This window comes from Sinocyclocheilus grahami, unplaced genomic scaffold (genome assembly GCF_001515645.1).
Source record: "Sinocyclocheilus grahami isolate Dianchi unplaced genomic scaffold, SAMN03320097.WGS_v1.1 scaffold402.1, whole genome shotgun sequence".
NCBI lineage: Eukaryota > Metazoa > Chordata > Actinopteri > Cypriniformes > Cyprinidae > Sinocyclocheilus > Sinocyclocheilus grahami.
The window spans coordinates 646516-661580 of NW_015505581.1; the positions used below are offsets into that span (position 1 = coordinate 646516).

At 36.7% G+C, this 15065-nt stretch overlaps 1 protein-coding gene across 4 annotated transcripts; it reads left to right on the forward strand.

Annotated features, from left to right (window-relative positions):
• Positions 1-3850: 3850 nt before the first annotated feature.
• On the forward strand, positions 3851-11080 carry LOC107550612 (cytoplasmic protein NCK1-like). Of its 4 annotated transcripts, XM_016231930.1 has the most exons (4): positions 3872-3939; positions 4782-4894; positions 8834-9543; positions 10459-11080. In XM_016231930.1, exons 3-4 carry the CDS (start codon positions 8863-8865, stop codon positions 10651-10653), a joined length of 876 nt encoding a protein of 291 aa, XP_016087416.1. In that variant the 5' UTR covers positions 3872-3939; positions 4782-4894; positions 8834-8862; the 3' UTR covers positions 10654-11080. The 4 variants fall into 4 exon arrangements, with proteins under 4 accessions (XP_016087415.1, XP_016087418.1, XP_016087417.1 ...); XM_016231929.1 differs by lacking the exon at positions 4782-4894 and having other exon boundaries at positions 3851-3939; XM_016231932.1 differs by lacking the exons at positions 4782-4894; positions 10459-11080 and adding an exon at positions 10222-10256 and having other exon boundaries at positions 3851-3939.
• The last annotated feature ends 3985 nt before the right edge of the window (positions 11081-15065 follow it).

Genomic DNA, 15065 nt, shown 5'->3' on the forward strand with positions numbered 1-15065 from the left:
TGATGTATTTACTCAGCGACCAGCACGGATCAGCTCCAGGCATGACGAAGTGGATATCGTCCTTTTTTGGAAGGCCAAACAAAGTAGTTTCGCTTTCACAATGAAACACAGCGCCTTCACGACATGGCGGTGGCGGCAACAACAATACTACAGCGAGAATAAAAGTTACACCTTCTTTCTTTGCATGAACATTTGGGCGGCGTTATGCAAATCTTCCCACATCGTGACGTAGATATGTGGGGGCGTGTTAGAACGAGCCGTTTTAGGTAGGCGTGGCTGACTCTGAAGTTTTATAAAGAATATCTCTTTGGATTTGAGACTTTAGTCGTTGCAACTTTACAGATCTTCTTTATGCACCAAGAGCTTGTAACACTCCAAAGAGAAAGGAAAAATTTAAATCGCATCATATGACCCCTTTAAAAAAAGGTAATGTATCTCGTCACTTCGTTTTTGGAAATGCAAATAGTAATGCCAATGTCTCTAAATATGTGTCACAGCTACGTTGGATGAAGAAGAAGGTTTATAAAGTCTTTAATCCAACACACAGGGTAGCATAAACGCGGAAATTAATGTTGACGAGACTGGACAAATTTACACAGGAACTTAAATACACCGACCAAACAAGGATAATTAGCTACACACACCTGTACAGAATGACACAATTAACTCAGTGAAAGGGGAACGGGTTAAAGCTAGAAGGTATACATCTGCGGCTACTGGGCATGCACACATCACTATAGCGTAATTTTTGTAACACTGTAGTACAACAATAATGACTATTTTTTCATTATTGTAAGGGGTAGGTTTAGGGTTGGGGTGTAGACGTTAATAAAACACAATCTAATAGGTAGAAAATTAATTTCATGGTTCGTTTCCGGTCGGAGCTGTATCCCTTCTAGCCACAACCAGGGGGACGGTGTAAGAGGAAAACAAAGTCCAAACTGAATGACATGTGACAATATGTTTATTTGTTATTCCATTATTTATTTGTCTGTTGCATGAAATCCTCACAAAGCCCAGCACAAAGCCCAGCACATTGGTCCACATACTATTCCTATAGTAAATAGCTGCCATGCATTTGTAGGTTTTGGAGAGGTCACAAACGCTGAAGTGTTTGTGATTTATGTGGGCTCTGTTATCCTTCCTTTCAAGCTGCTAAAGGAAAATAAAGTGAAAGTGAGGTTCATTTTCAGGTGCTGTGATTGTTCCAGATATCTCATTGTCTAATCAGATGTGGCAGATGAAGTGAATGCTTTCAAAATTGTGAGATACTAAACATAATTATGAGATAAAAACTCAAAATTATGACAAATCATATCAGATAAAGTCATAATTTTGAGATAAAAAATTCTAGATTATGAGATGCTAAATCATAATTATGTAATAAAAAATAGAAAATTATGACAGTAAGACAATTATGTGAGAAAAAAGTCATAATTATGATCAAATTCAAAATTATGAGATACTAAAACAATTACGAGATAAAAAAAAGTAAAAAATTATGAAAAATCACAATTCTGAAATAAGTCATAATTATGACATAAAAAATTCTAAATTATGAGATACTAAATTATAGTTAAAGTGACATGACATGGGGCCAAGTATGGTGACCCATACTTGGAATTAGTGCTCTGCATTTAACCCATCCTAAGTGCACACACACAGCAGTGAACACACACACACACACTGTGAACACACACCCGGAGCAGTGGGCAGCCATTTATGCTGAGGAGCTTAACCCGAGGAGCAGTTGGGGGTTCGGTGCCTTGCTCAAGGGCACCTCAGTCATGGTATTGAAGGTGGAAGAGAGCACTGTACATTCACTCCCCCCACCTACAATCCCTGCCGGACCTGAGACTCGAACTCGGAACCTTTAGGTTACGAGTCCGACTCTCTAACCATTAGGCCACAACTTCCCCGTATTATGAAACAAAAGTCAAAATTATGACATACTAAGACTTAATTATGAAATAGAAAGTCAAAATGATGACAGAGTGTCAAAATTATGAATTCATGAAAAGTGAATGTACTATATCAATTGAAATGAGAGAAAATAACGAGGAAGCGATATTCATTTATGAGGTAAATTATGAGATAAAAAGTCATTATAAAAATATAACTATAAAAACAGACTTTTATGTCATAATTATTACTTTTTAACTCAAAATATTAACTTTTATGTAATAATTACCACTTTTTATGTCATAATTATGATTTACAAAAGCATGGACTTTTTTCTTCTGTGGTGGAAATGGGCTTCCATCGGGGTTTAGAGTTTTTAATAAGAGTTATCTTATTTAATCTTTATTATTTATTTACTACCTCTGTAGTTGTGCCTCTTTCTCTCTTTAACCCTCTCTTACTTTTTCCTATATATCGCATGGATGCCGTGCCTGTCCCTTTTCTCAGTCACTGAACCTTCCTCTCAGGAAGCAATTCAGCTCCCTTTAACTGTGACCTCATTCCCTTAAATTACAGCTCTGTCCACCGGACCAGGTGCTCCAGAGGTACATTTGACAACCTTTCTTTCAACTCTGAAGGTTTGTAAACAGATGACAGCTGGGAGAGCTGGGAGAACTTGCTCATGTTCAGTGTCGTTTACTCACATTACACACAATATTGATCCACTGGGGGACCAACTATTAAATGACCCATGAAGACCCACATATGGTCAATAAAACTGCAGTACAGCCTATAGATTCTCTAATCTATAGATCCGTGGTGCTCATCTGGTTTAGTTTCATAACCCAGACACAACATTAGCCCCAACACAATATAAGAACTATTCATCATATAAAATATCAATAAAATTGAAAACAGATATTAAAATGTAATAATATGATCATGAACTGCATAGGTTCATTATGCCAAATTCTTAACATGACATAAGTTGAATAGGAACATTTAAAGCTTTGTAAACATGGAGCTGAATGTTGTTCAAATGTCCTCTGTTGTCAGCTCCAGGGTTTCGCTGTCTTGTAGTTCCTCTCAAGGCTTCGTTCCTAATCTGTTCAATTTGGCTTAATCACTGTGAGGTTGTAAGGCGCAGTTTGTTTTTCTTTTCCTTTTTATATTTTCTGTAGGGCTGTTCTGGAAAAATATGTGTCCTAAAAGTGATTATACAACAATCATTCCGGGTTCTCGAATTTGATTGACTGAGCAGCATTAAAAGCATGCTGATTTGGTCTTTTAGTTTAATTTTTAGTAATTTTAAATGCTTTGGTCATTTATATTACTATTGTTTTTTCCTTTATAGCTCACTTTTAGTTTTCAATTCACCCCAGTTAGTCATTTTAGTGTTTCAACTTAAACTTGTACTGTGACTGAGAACCACCATTTACCTGTGATATTTATCATTATGAAATATAGGTCCTAGAACTGGTATAACTGCTCCTGCACCTGAACTGCCAGAGACACCAAGTTCATTCATGTACTGGACAGAAAAGTATACCTTGAATGCAGTATAAGCCTGCTAAATGTGTAAATGTAAATATAGAATATGCATAAATGTTTATTACATTATTACATTTTACAAACACTTTTATCCAAAGAGCTATAAATCATCACAGATCCAATAATATTCATAGTGTACAATGTTTATTTAAAAAGCTATAAGTCTGCACTCTGTCTGTTAACTTATAATAGTGATGTACATGCATAGCTGCCTTGAGTTTCCACAGAAGACCCTGTAAGTGTTTGAGGCCCAGCCTGCCACTACAGAGTCTACAGAAAGGACCCCTTGACAGCCATTGGCTAAGGTCAGTCATGTGTGTGGGGTGGAGAGTTGCTCTGTCAATAACTGGACTTTCAGGAAGTTCTCATGGAATAGCTACTCCTCTGTTACCGAGAGAGAGAAAGAGAGAGCCGTAGTGTGTGAGAGAGGGGGGCTGCTCGCAGAGCTGGGAATGGATATGGCCAACCTTTTCAAACACTTCTTTCGTGAGTACAGTATTTATTATCTTTTCTATTGAAGGACTAAAATAACACTTTTGCTTAATACAGTTGTTGCCATTCCCATGTATTCATGTATTTTTTGACTTAAATCTCTGAAGAAAGAACCGTTTCTGTGAGTTTCTTCATACTGGATGTGATTTTTAAGTTATACTTGTGTTGTCAGCCCTTTGTAACTGCTGCTGTGGTTATTTTGCCATCTGTGATCAGCTGAAAGTGGGCGGATAAAGGTTTCAAAGACTGAATGCACACAGTATAATGTCTTCACAGTTATTTTTCAGTTTGGTATTATTCAGAATATATGTTTCTCCTCTATTATATTAAGAATACGAAAACATTATTAAGCGCTGAAGTGCATAAATATTTGGTTTTTCGTTTGGTGACTTGTGTGGCTCTGGGTTGTAAACCTAGATGAGCCACTCATATAATGTCATACGCACAACTGCGAGCACATTGACATACATTTTACAGGGCAGTTAGGCTGCACTCAGGTACTTCAAATACTTTCTTCTTCTATAAAATTGGCAATAAGAGAGGGAGGAAATAGCACCAGGCCCTTCGGGGTTGCTTGGACACTCTTAAAAAACAATAATCAAAGCAGAAACCCGTACAGGCTCCCTCAATCTCCTCTACTGTCAACTTGAGCTGCTCTGTGAAGGCAGCCGGAAGCTCTCTAATTCAAAGCAGATTTCTAGCGCAGGAAAACAGAAGGATGTGAGGCAATGAATAATTGAGGCCTTTGACTTGGGGTTTCTTTCTCTCTCATTACATTCTTCTTCCCCTTTGTAACACATTCAGCATTTCAAAGTGTTTTATTCCCCATATTACAGTGGACAAGACAGTGGGGCGTCGTGACTTGGCAGAGGGAAGCAGCGGATCTTGGAGGACAAAAGAACAGTAGCAACGGGACAGAACACTTCAACAGATGAGACTCCTTATTTGCGTTAGCTTTTTTCCGCACTTGTTTTGTTTGCTCACTACTGAATAGCCAAACTTGAAAATTCGAGAGAAGAGGGGGAAAATTGCAGGCTGTTCTGATGGCCTCCTGCCAGCTCTCTTTCTTGCTCTCTATGTCTGCCTTTCTTTCTCTCTCTGTCTGTGCATTAGTATGCCGTGGAGGTTCGGAGAAGCTATTGTATACCAAACTGAGGCGTGACCGATTCCAGCACAAAAGGAAAATGTCTCAAGTTTTAGTTGTGTAATTTTGCATTCAAAAATCTGTTGCGGAAAATTAGCCACAAAACATATCGTTGGTTGAAATGGGAAAAGAAAAGGGCAGAGCAGCTGTGAGGTCAGAAGTGAACAGAAACACATGCTGAAGTTAATCACGGGTTTGTATTTGTGTGGATGCGTGTGTTGCGTCGCTCTGAGAATTAACGGCGCTACCTTTGCTGACAGTTCTTGGACGCTACATCTGTTTGTGAAGAGGCTATTTGTCTCATGATGTCATTTGGTTGAGTGAGCTCAGCCCGTACAGAAACAAAGGCGGGGTGATTTGGCTGTGTTCGCTCGGTTTCTGTCGTGGATATGAGAGTGCAGCTTGCCACGGTTCACATTACATTGATAATCATGCTCAACTTTTTCAAAACCTGGGCTGAGCGAGAGATCTCATTCAATACTGATGACAACAAAATTAGGTCAATCCAAAATGTTCAGTTATGCTTCTTTGGAAAAATTGTGAAATTGGAAAAAAGCCACATGCAAACTTTGCCAGACGTATGCAAACTCATTTCGGTTACAAACCCAATTCATTGCATCTCTGTTCAGTTTTGAGTTGAAGTCCACTCCAAGACGTTATGACCATCTCAGTGCTGTTCCCAACCTCTTTTCATATTGAACTTTTGTGTTGCCAAGGTTTTTACTTTAGGATGAATTCTGCCTTATCTCTGCTATTGAATGTTTTTCCGCATGTGGAAAACTGGGAAATTGACTGGTAAGCTGAGCTGCCGTTATTCTGGCTGTCAGAGGAAATGAAACAAAAGCAGACAGGACACAGTGCCTCACGCTCCGTCCTTGAGTCACTTCATGAAGACAGTTAAGATCTGCGTGGATCCTGCTTTCATTACCATTGTCTGGAATTTCCATTGAAATTTCCATGGTCGTTGGAATACAGCGGCTGCTACGGATGAATTTGGAAAGTTCAATTTTGATGGAGCAGATGAGCTCTGTAATTCCACACATATGAATGAGTTAACTGGATCACGAGGCTCTTTTACATTTCAACACGCTGTCCCACTTTTTTGTGCTGGTGTTTATTTAACAGGAAGCTCTTCTATCACTCTTCTGCTTTTTCTTCCTGTTGATATTCATGGATGGCCAAAAATTAGATATCCTTTTCATTTTTTTTTTTTTACCATTTCTTGGATATTCTTATAACTGTGTTTTATAGACAGTACAAACAACTCTAGTTATGTATGCATCTCTGGTTGAAGGGAATGATGAATATGTTGAATGAGTGTATCAGTGTGGTATACCAAAAAATTATTGTGTCATTTACATACACCAGCTATATTTCAGCTGAAAGACTATTCAAAAGTTTGGAATCATTATGAGAAAAAAAAAAAAAAAAAGATACCCCATTTACATATACAAGCTACATATATGCTAAAACTATTCAAAAGTTATGATGATTTTAAAAATAATATTAAAAAAATAATAATAATCATAGATCTGTTAACCAAAGTGCCACTGATTTTTGAAATAACAGTATTATATTTGATACATTTTACAGGTAAAATATAGAATTTAAAAGGCATACATATATAAATTAAATATTAGTTTTAAAATATGTCAAATGTAATATTTTATTATTCTGGTCTGGCAAATTTCGTATAATTAGCACTGTTGAAAATGTGTGTAAAACATATTTTTTTTAATTGCTTGAGTTTTGAGTACACTCACATTTCTGAAGACCAATTTTAGTTTCAACAAAGGTCAAAAAGAAACATGTTTCTGTAGAAACTCATCAGCCTATTGTTCTTCTTAATACTTTTCCGTGAATTGCTCTCTAGAAAGAACAGAACAAACTGGATCTAACCAGTACAGAGAGAAGTGGACGGCTGCTGCACAACAACAAAATGAGGAGCACATCAGAGTCTCTAGTTTGAGAAACAACCCCCTCACTGGTGCTCAGCTGGCTGCTTCATTGAAAACTACGTGTCAAATAATCAGTTTCATCAGCAACAGTGAGGAAATGACTCTGGGAAGCTGCTGGCCTTTAGACAGAGTTTAATCTGAAACTTAAATAAGCTAATAAGAAGTTGTGCTGTTGTGGGAACTGTTCAGTTGCGAGGCCGGTGAGAATTGCCCTAAATGCCTATAACACCCGTGGGAAGTGCTGTGGAAAGCATGAGATGAAACTTCAGGTGAATTAGTTCATTTAATTTGATGCATCCTTGGTGAACATATATCAGTTTATTTAAAACACTTTCATAGTGATTCCAAACTTTTGAACGATAGATATTTTTTGCTCCATATTTTTTCTCTTCCTGCAGAGACATTTGTTTTGAGGCTTGGTAGACACCTAATAGTTGCAAATGATTATAAAACAGCTTCTGCATCTTTGCATCTTTATTATGATCCAAATTATTCCAAAAGAAGAATGAGATGTTGACAGGAATGGGTGTGTGTTTTATCATTTGTGTAGACACACAGACTCATCCAGTGGATTCAGGCCCAGAAATGAGTGTTTTAAACTGATCAAAACTGATGTTTCACTACCCAATCACTAAATTGGAATTTCAGGGTGTGTTTTTCCTGACTTGATTTAGTAGTCATGTAAAACAGTTTATGCAAGAGGGCAAACCTGTCAAACATTGATGGCATGTCAATTTCTCATTATTGGCATACTCAAGTCATGAAGACACAGGATGATAGTTGGTCTAAATTATTTGCAGATTTGAAGTCTGTAGCATATAAATTATTAGGGTTTTGGCTGTCAGTCTGTGATTGTGCAACGGGAGCATTGTTGTTGTACAAATTTACCAAAAGTGGGACAGAGGAAAATAATGATTCTGTAGAAAATACAAAAAAAAAAAATCTTTTTTTTTCTTGTACACTTTACATATAAATTGTTATATGTAAGTGGACCTTTATGTTTTTATTGTATGAATAAGATGTACCTCTATGTTTTTATTGTATGAATAAGATGTACCTCTGAGCATTTTTTTTAAAGAAATTAACACTTTAATTTAGCAAGGATGCATTCAGTTGATCAAAAGTGACAGTAAACACATTTATCATTTTGCTAAATATTTCTATTTTAAATAAATGCTACTTTCTATTCATCAAAGAATCCTGATAGAAATGAATCATGGTTTCAAAAAAACAGCTCAACTATTTTCAACATTAATAATCATATCAGTGTTTCTTGAGCAGCAAATCAGCATATGATTTCTGAAGGTTCATGTGACACTGAAGGCTGCTGAAAATTCAGTTTAGCCATCACAGGAAAATATAGAAAACTGTTATATTAAATTATAATAATATTTCACAAAATTGCTGTATTTTTGATGCAGCCTTGTTGAGCATAACAGACTTCTTTTAAAACCATTAAAATAGCTTTCTGACCCCTCACTTTTAAGTTTGCATAATAGGACTAGGTGTTATAGTTCATTTTTTGTTACGTTTAGGAGCTTCAAGTTCAATTTCAAGGCACTGAACTCTGAAGAAAAAAAAGGATTTGTCTTGTTTGGGGATTAACTGTGGTCTCATATGAATACATGAGTGTAACCTTGACAATTTCACATTATAAAACTAAATTATGTCAGTTTGTAATGGTAAGGTAAGACTATGCTTGTGAGTATTATGTTTCTTAACAGCACATTTGCTATAAAGAAACATCATTGTCCAAATGCTCATATTACATAATTCTTTTCTCCAGGGATTGGGAAGGTGAAGCAGAAAGGCTGTATGCGAGATCTGCCCTCCAGCACAGAGAAGTATGACTGCGATGAGCGACTGTATGACCTCAATCTCCCCGCACTGGTGAAGTTCAACTACACCGCAGAGCGGGGCGATGAACTCTCCTTGGTGAAGGGCACAAGGGTCATCGTCATGGAGAAGTGCAGTGACGGTTGGTGGCGAGGAACTTATAATGGCCTGTCTGGATGGTTTCCCTCCAATTATGTCACAGAGGATGTGGATGGGACGATGAGGGGCGACTCCATGGACTCTCTTAAAGACAGACTGGCATCTGTGGGGCACAATAACAATGGCTCTCAGGTTCTGGAGACTGTACAGGCACTTTATCATTTCAGCTCCGGCAATGTCGAGGAGCTGAATTTCAACAAGGATGAACTTATGGGTGTGTTGGAGAAACCTGAGAATGATCCTGAATGGTGGAAGTGTAGAAAAGAAAATGGGCAAGTGGGTTTAGTGCCCAAGAACTATGTTACAGTTGTACAAAAAACACATAGAGAACTGGGGAATTCAGGACCACTTTCTTCAAACTATGACTTTAAGCCTTCTATGGACGGAAAGTTTGGAGGAAAACCATGGTACTATGGCAAACTGACACGGCATCAGGCTGAGATGGTATTGAACCAGATGGGAGTGGATGGTGACTTCCTCATCAGAGACAGCGAGTCTACGGTAACTCAGTTTAATTGAAATTGAGATAATTTAATTTAATTATATTTAACCAGGTGGGATCCATGACATTTAGCATTATTTACATATTTATTTAATACAATAGTTCACCCAAAATTAAAATGTTACTCCAAATTTACTCAACTTCAGGCCATGCAAAGTGTGATTTTCATGTGAACAAATTCAGCATGCCATCACTTATTCACCATGATCCTCTGCCGTGAATGGGTGCCGTCAGAATAAGACGATAAAAGCTGATAAAAACATCACAATAATCCACAACCCAACTCCAATCCATCAATTAACCTTTTGTGAAGTGTTTGTAATAAACAGATCCATCCTTAATATGTTTTTAATTTTAAACTGTTAAAATATAAGTCCTAATTGTCTCGCCTGAATCAGGAGACAAATATGCACAGATCAAGTACCATTTACAAGCAAAAACAGTCCAAAATAGTTCTAAACAAATATGTCTGTTGATTTTGATGTGAAAGGACAACACTGGAGGAAGTGTTGTTATGGATTATGGACTCCAGAAGTTTTAAGGACTTTTATGGACTTTTTCCAGAAGTGACGGTTTAAAGATAAAACACATTAATGATGGTTGTTTCTTACAAACACCCAGCTTTTCACTTTACAAGATGATAATTGATTGACTAGATTATTGTGATGTTTGGACAGCTGTTTTTATCATTCTGACGGCACCCATTCACTGCAGCGGATCCATTGGTGAGCAAGTTATGTAATGCTAAATTTCTACACCTGTTCAGATGAAGAAACAAACTCATCTACATTTTGGATGGCCTGAGGGTGAGTACATTTTCAGCACATTTTAATTTTTGGGTGAACTATAATTAGACTATGCAGAAAGTCACAAACATTTTCATTGTGCACAACGTTTAATTTTTTACTTTCCAGCCAAACGACTTCTCCATCTCTCTGAAGGCAGTGTACAAGAACAAGCATTTCAAGGTGCAGCTAAACGATGGATTCTACTGCATTGGTCAGCGCAAGTTCAGCTCCATGGAGGATTTGGTGGAACATTACAAAAAGGCTCCTATATTTACCAGTGAACATGGAGATAAACTGTACCTGATTAAAGCGTTAACCTGAGCCTATTATGAGTTACAGACTCTGTAACATCTAACCCTGTTATTCATCAGCAACAACATGAAACTATGTTGACTGTGCATTAAGATAGTGTGGAAACTCTTTTGATTAAATGTTTAAATGTAAATGTTAGTGTATTTACGGTTACATACAGTAAAAATGTGTTTGCTTCAGCATTGCTCCAATTTAGGATTTTCAACATTTAAATGCAAACTCAGGATGATAAGCTATTTTTGTAATTGTACAGCTGTTCCAGTGCAGCAGTTCAAAAATAATTTCCTCACTTGCCCTTAGTGTGTAATTTATGTTCATGCTATAGGCTTCTTGTGATTGTTCAGTTTTGATGTGGTAAGAGTGTTAAAGGGGTGAGCGATTTCACTTTTTTAACATTAGTTAGTGTGTAATGTTGCTGTTTGAGCATAAACAATATCTGCAAAGTTACGAGGCTGAAAGTTCAATGCAAACGGAGATATCGTCTTTCAAAATTCTGGCAGTTTAATGCCTACAAAAACGGCTGGTAGGAACTACAACAAGTGACTTCCCGGGATTCGTGGCGTAACAAACCCAGAAAAACCCCGCCCTCGGGAAAAGGCAGCAAAGGGGGCAAGGCCATGCTGCGCTGCTTTAGAGAAGAGGAAGAGAAAACTAGAGGTGCACGTAAAAATCTATTCATATATGAATTGCGATTCTGTCTTCTAACGATTCTAATGGATTCACAAGTTTCAAAATCAATGTTCTAAAGCAATCAGGATAAAACCGTATATTAAAAGCTAACATAAGCAGTAGCATTTACAAGCCAATTTCCAAGTTTGCACAGGTTCTGCACGATTCTCTTCAATAATATCCTCTGCTTCTCAATCGGGCTCAAACTGATAAGCGATATTAACGACGTCGTTGTTTACAATACAACCGGAGCTCATGCCGGATGCCGCTGAGGTGAGGGGTGGGACATTTAGACACGCACTAGAGGCGGTTGAGCCAATCACAACACACTGGGCTAGCTAACCAATCAGAGCCCATCGCCTATTTCTGAGGGAGGGGCTTCATAAAAGAAGGAAATGATCAGCACGTTTCTCAGAGAAGGGACAGAGCGGTGTGGAATAAAGGTAAAATATGTGAAAAATTATGCGTTTTTAAAAAAAACGAAGCATTAACACATGTTAGACTGCACCCCATAAACACAATCAAGCCTAGAAAAAAACCAGTGAACCACCCCTTTAAGACACTTAAAAAGTGAAGAATTCATAATTATAAATGAAATATCAATGCCGTTTCTACCTATACATTTAATTAGTTGAATAAAGAACCACTCACATGACATTTCTTGCTATGTTGTTCTTTTGCCAGTGCCAAAACTTTCTTTACAATCTACATTGAGCTTTTACAGAGTCTATCTTTCTATTTCTATAGCCCAGTCAGAGCTGAACGCTTTTTGTAAATTTTCTACTAATTTGTAACTGTAACAACTTGTATACTGTGAATGTTGTTTCCTTCCACAGTGAACTTTTAGTTTTCTTTTACTTAACCATTTTTGATAAGTGTAACTTTTAATAATAAATAATAAAGTATGATACATACAAGTTTGTCTTTTTATTAAATGCATTTAAGAGATATTTAAATCTATATACAATATACTTATATATCTATAAGATACATACCACAAAATATACAAAGAAAAAAAATATTGTTTCTGGTTCCCTTGTTAATTTTATAAGCCTGAGTTTATATATAGTTTATATATTATTTATTTATAGTTTATAAACCTGAGACAAAAGGGTGTACTGCAGCACCTCAGCATCCCTATATTTCCTGCACCCATTACATCACACAAATAATCAAATATATATATACATAGCCAATTAAGAAAAGAAAAGGTTACACACATTTTTTTTTAAATGTATAGTTACCAACACACTATCTACAGGTCCTTACAATCATCTAATAAGCAAGCCAGCATAGGCCTGAATAACCAAAACAAAGCATGCAATCCAAAATGTCTCCAATAACATCATGCTGGAACCAGACCTGAGTGAATTTGCCCAAGAGGATTCGTATTTTAGCTGAAAGCAACGGAAAGCAAACGTCTTGATGGATTTGTTTACAACAAACACACAGCTTTTCACTTCACATTCTCATTCTGATGGAACACATTCACTGCAGAGGATCCAAAAGTGACCGAAGTATGTTATGCTAAATTACTGTTCTGTTGGAGAAACAAACTCATCTACATCTCGGATGGATGGAGGGTGAGTAATTATTGTTGTTGGCTCTGTTTGTTGTTACACTGTGGGAAACTGGGAAAACTGAGCTGATTAAATAATTTCGCTTAAAATAATTTTCTGTGTTTTGTTTGCTGTTATCATCATCATCATCATAATCATCTTTTTTGAGTAAGTGTGTGACAATAGGTAAAATTCTGGTCCACGCTCCAAAACAGTAGGTGGTGATAATGGACCTTAATGTTGGTGCCACCTGCAATAAAACCGCAGAAGAAGAAGAAAGTGTGCAGTTTGGTGGAAGCTGGAGGAGCTGAACCATAGACTGTGGAGCTGAACAGCAGGGCCAGTGTTTTTTTTTGGGGGGGGGGGGTTAGAAAATGTTAAGAGATAGAGGAAATGTTTCTGATCCAAGCTACCTGATGATAGCAGTAATGCACTGTTAAGTGCGGTTGCCAGTAAAAGAAAGAAGAAGAAGAAGAAAGTGTGCAGTTGATTTAAGTTTTCTGTGGAGAAGTCACAAACTATTATATTTTCTAACAAGAAAGTAGACAGTGAATGGAAGTTAAGAATATATAACAAAGACATGGCACGAGTAACATCAATTAGATTCCTAGGAATGTGGTTGGATACTAGACTTAAATGGAAAGAACATATTGATAAGATACTGAGTAAGTGTAAAAGAGTTTTAAATGTAATGAAATGTATGGCAGGACAAGAGTGGGGAGCAGATAGAGGGGCGCTTCAAACCATTTATATAGCAATGATTAGATCTGTGCTAGATTATGGAAGTATAGCATATGGGCTGGCTGCAAAATCTCAGTTAGAGAAATTGGACAGAATTCAAGCGCAAGCATTGAGAATTTGCTGTGGGGCATATTAATGTGCCAAAGTTACTGATGAAGAAAAAAGCTATAATAAGTGATCAACTGTCAGTATATACAGGTGAATTGATGGCTATTCTGCTAGCAGTACAAATAATTAAGGAAAGAGAAATACAAAATGTGGTTATTTGTTCAGATTCATATTCAGCAATAGTCAGTATTGATAACCAAAAATCTGAATCAAGGCCAGATTTAATTATGGAAATCCTTCAAAATATCTTTGAGTTAAAACAAAGTAGAATAGAAGTACAGTTTATGTGGGTTCTAGCCCATGTGGGAATTAAAGGAAACGAAGAAGCACATAAATTAGCTAAGCAAGCAGTAGATGATGAAATAGTAGAAATTGAGCTATCACATATATAAGAGAAATAAAATCAGTAATAAAGGAGAAAGTGATTAAAAAGTGGCAACAGTATTTGGATAATGGGACTAAAGGGAGACATTTATATGCAATACAAAAGAAAGTGGGAAAAGGTAGAAAAAGTGGGAGAAATAGGAGGGAGGAAAGTATAATTACAAGACTAAGAATGGGACATACAGGTTTGAATAAAACATTACATGTGGGACATTCTACCAGAAATGTACATTATCTGTCCTTGACTTGTTACAGTGAATAAAAAGTATTACATCCAAAAAATGTCTTAAACTGACTGATGGTTGATTTCTGTGAGTCATTCATTAGGTTCTCAGATATTTTTTAATTGATTAAAAACACTTTCGAAAATTACAAATCCTGTCCATGTCCTTGTCCTCAGCCAAATTTGACCTATAGTTTTCATAGTTTTGTTATGCTAAAAACTGTTATTTAGAAAAAAAAACTCCATCAATAACAAGTTTAAGTTGTTATCATTCACATCAACTGATTAAAAACATGAAATTATACATAAATTCTACAAATAAATACTATTTTATAACTGTCCCCATGTTTTCGGTCAGTCCTGTCACGTTTACATAAAGCTCAACATAAAATGTGTGTAATGCGCCTTTAAAGGTATGACTCAAAGGAAGTGGCATCATTTGACTGAGGTGAAGCTGATGCTGATCAAGGGTGAGTTCTGTCACTGAAACTAAAACATTTCTAAAAAAGTGACTGAATTCCTTGATTGCATGTTAACAGTTTTTATGCTAGCATGCTAACAGGCTGAGTAATAGCAGTTTAAAATGGCCGACCGTCAGGCCCTGTCACATCCCTGTGTGACAGGGCCTTACAAATGAATGGCAATGTTGTTTTTTATTACCTTTATTGCATATAGTATGTATTTAACGCATGCCATAGTAAAACATTATTTGAATAAATAGACATTACACTGTAAAT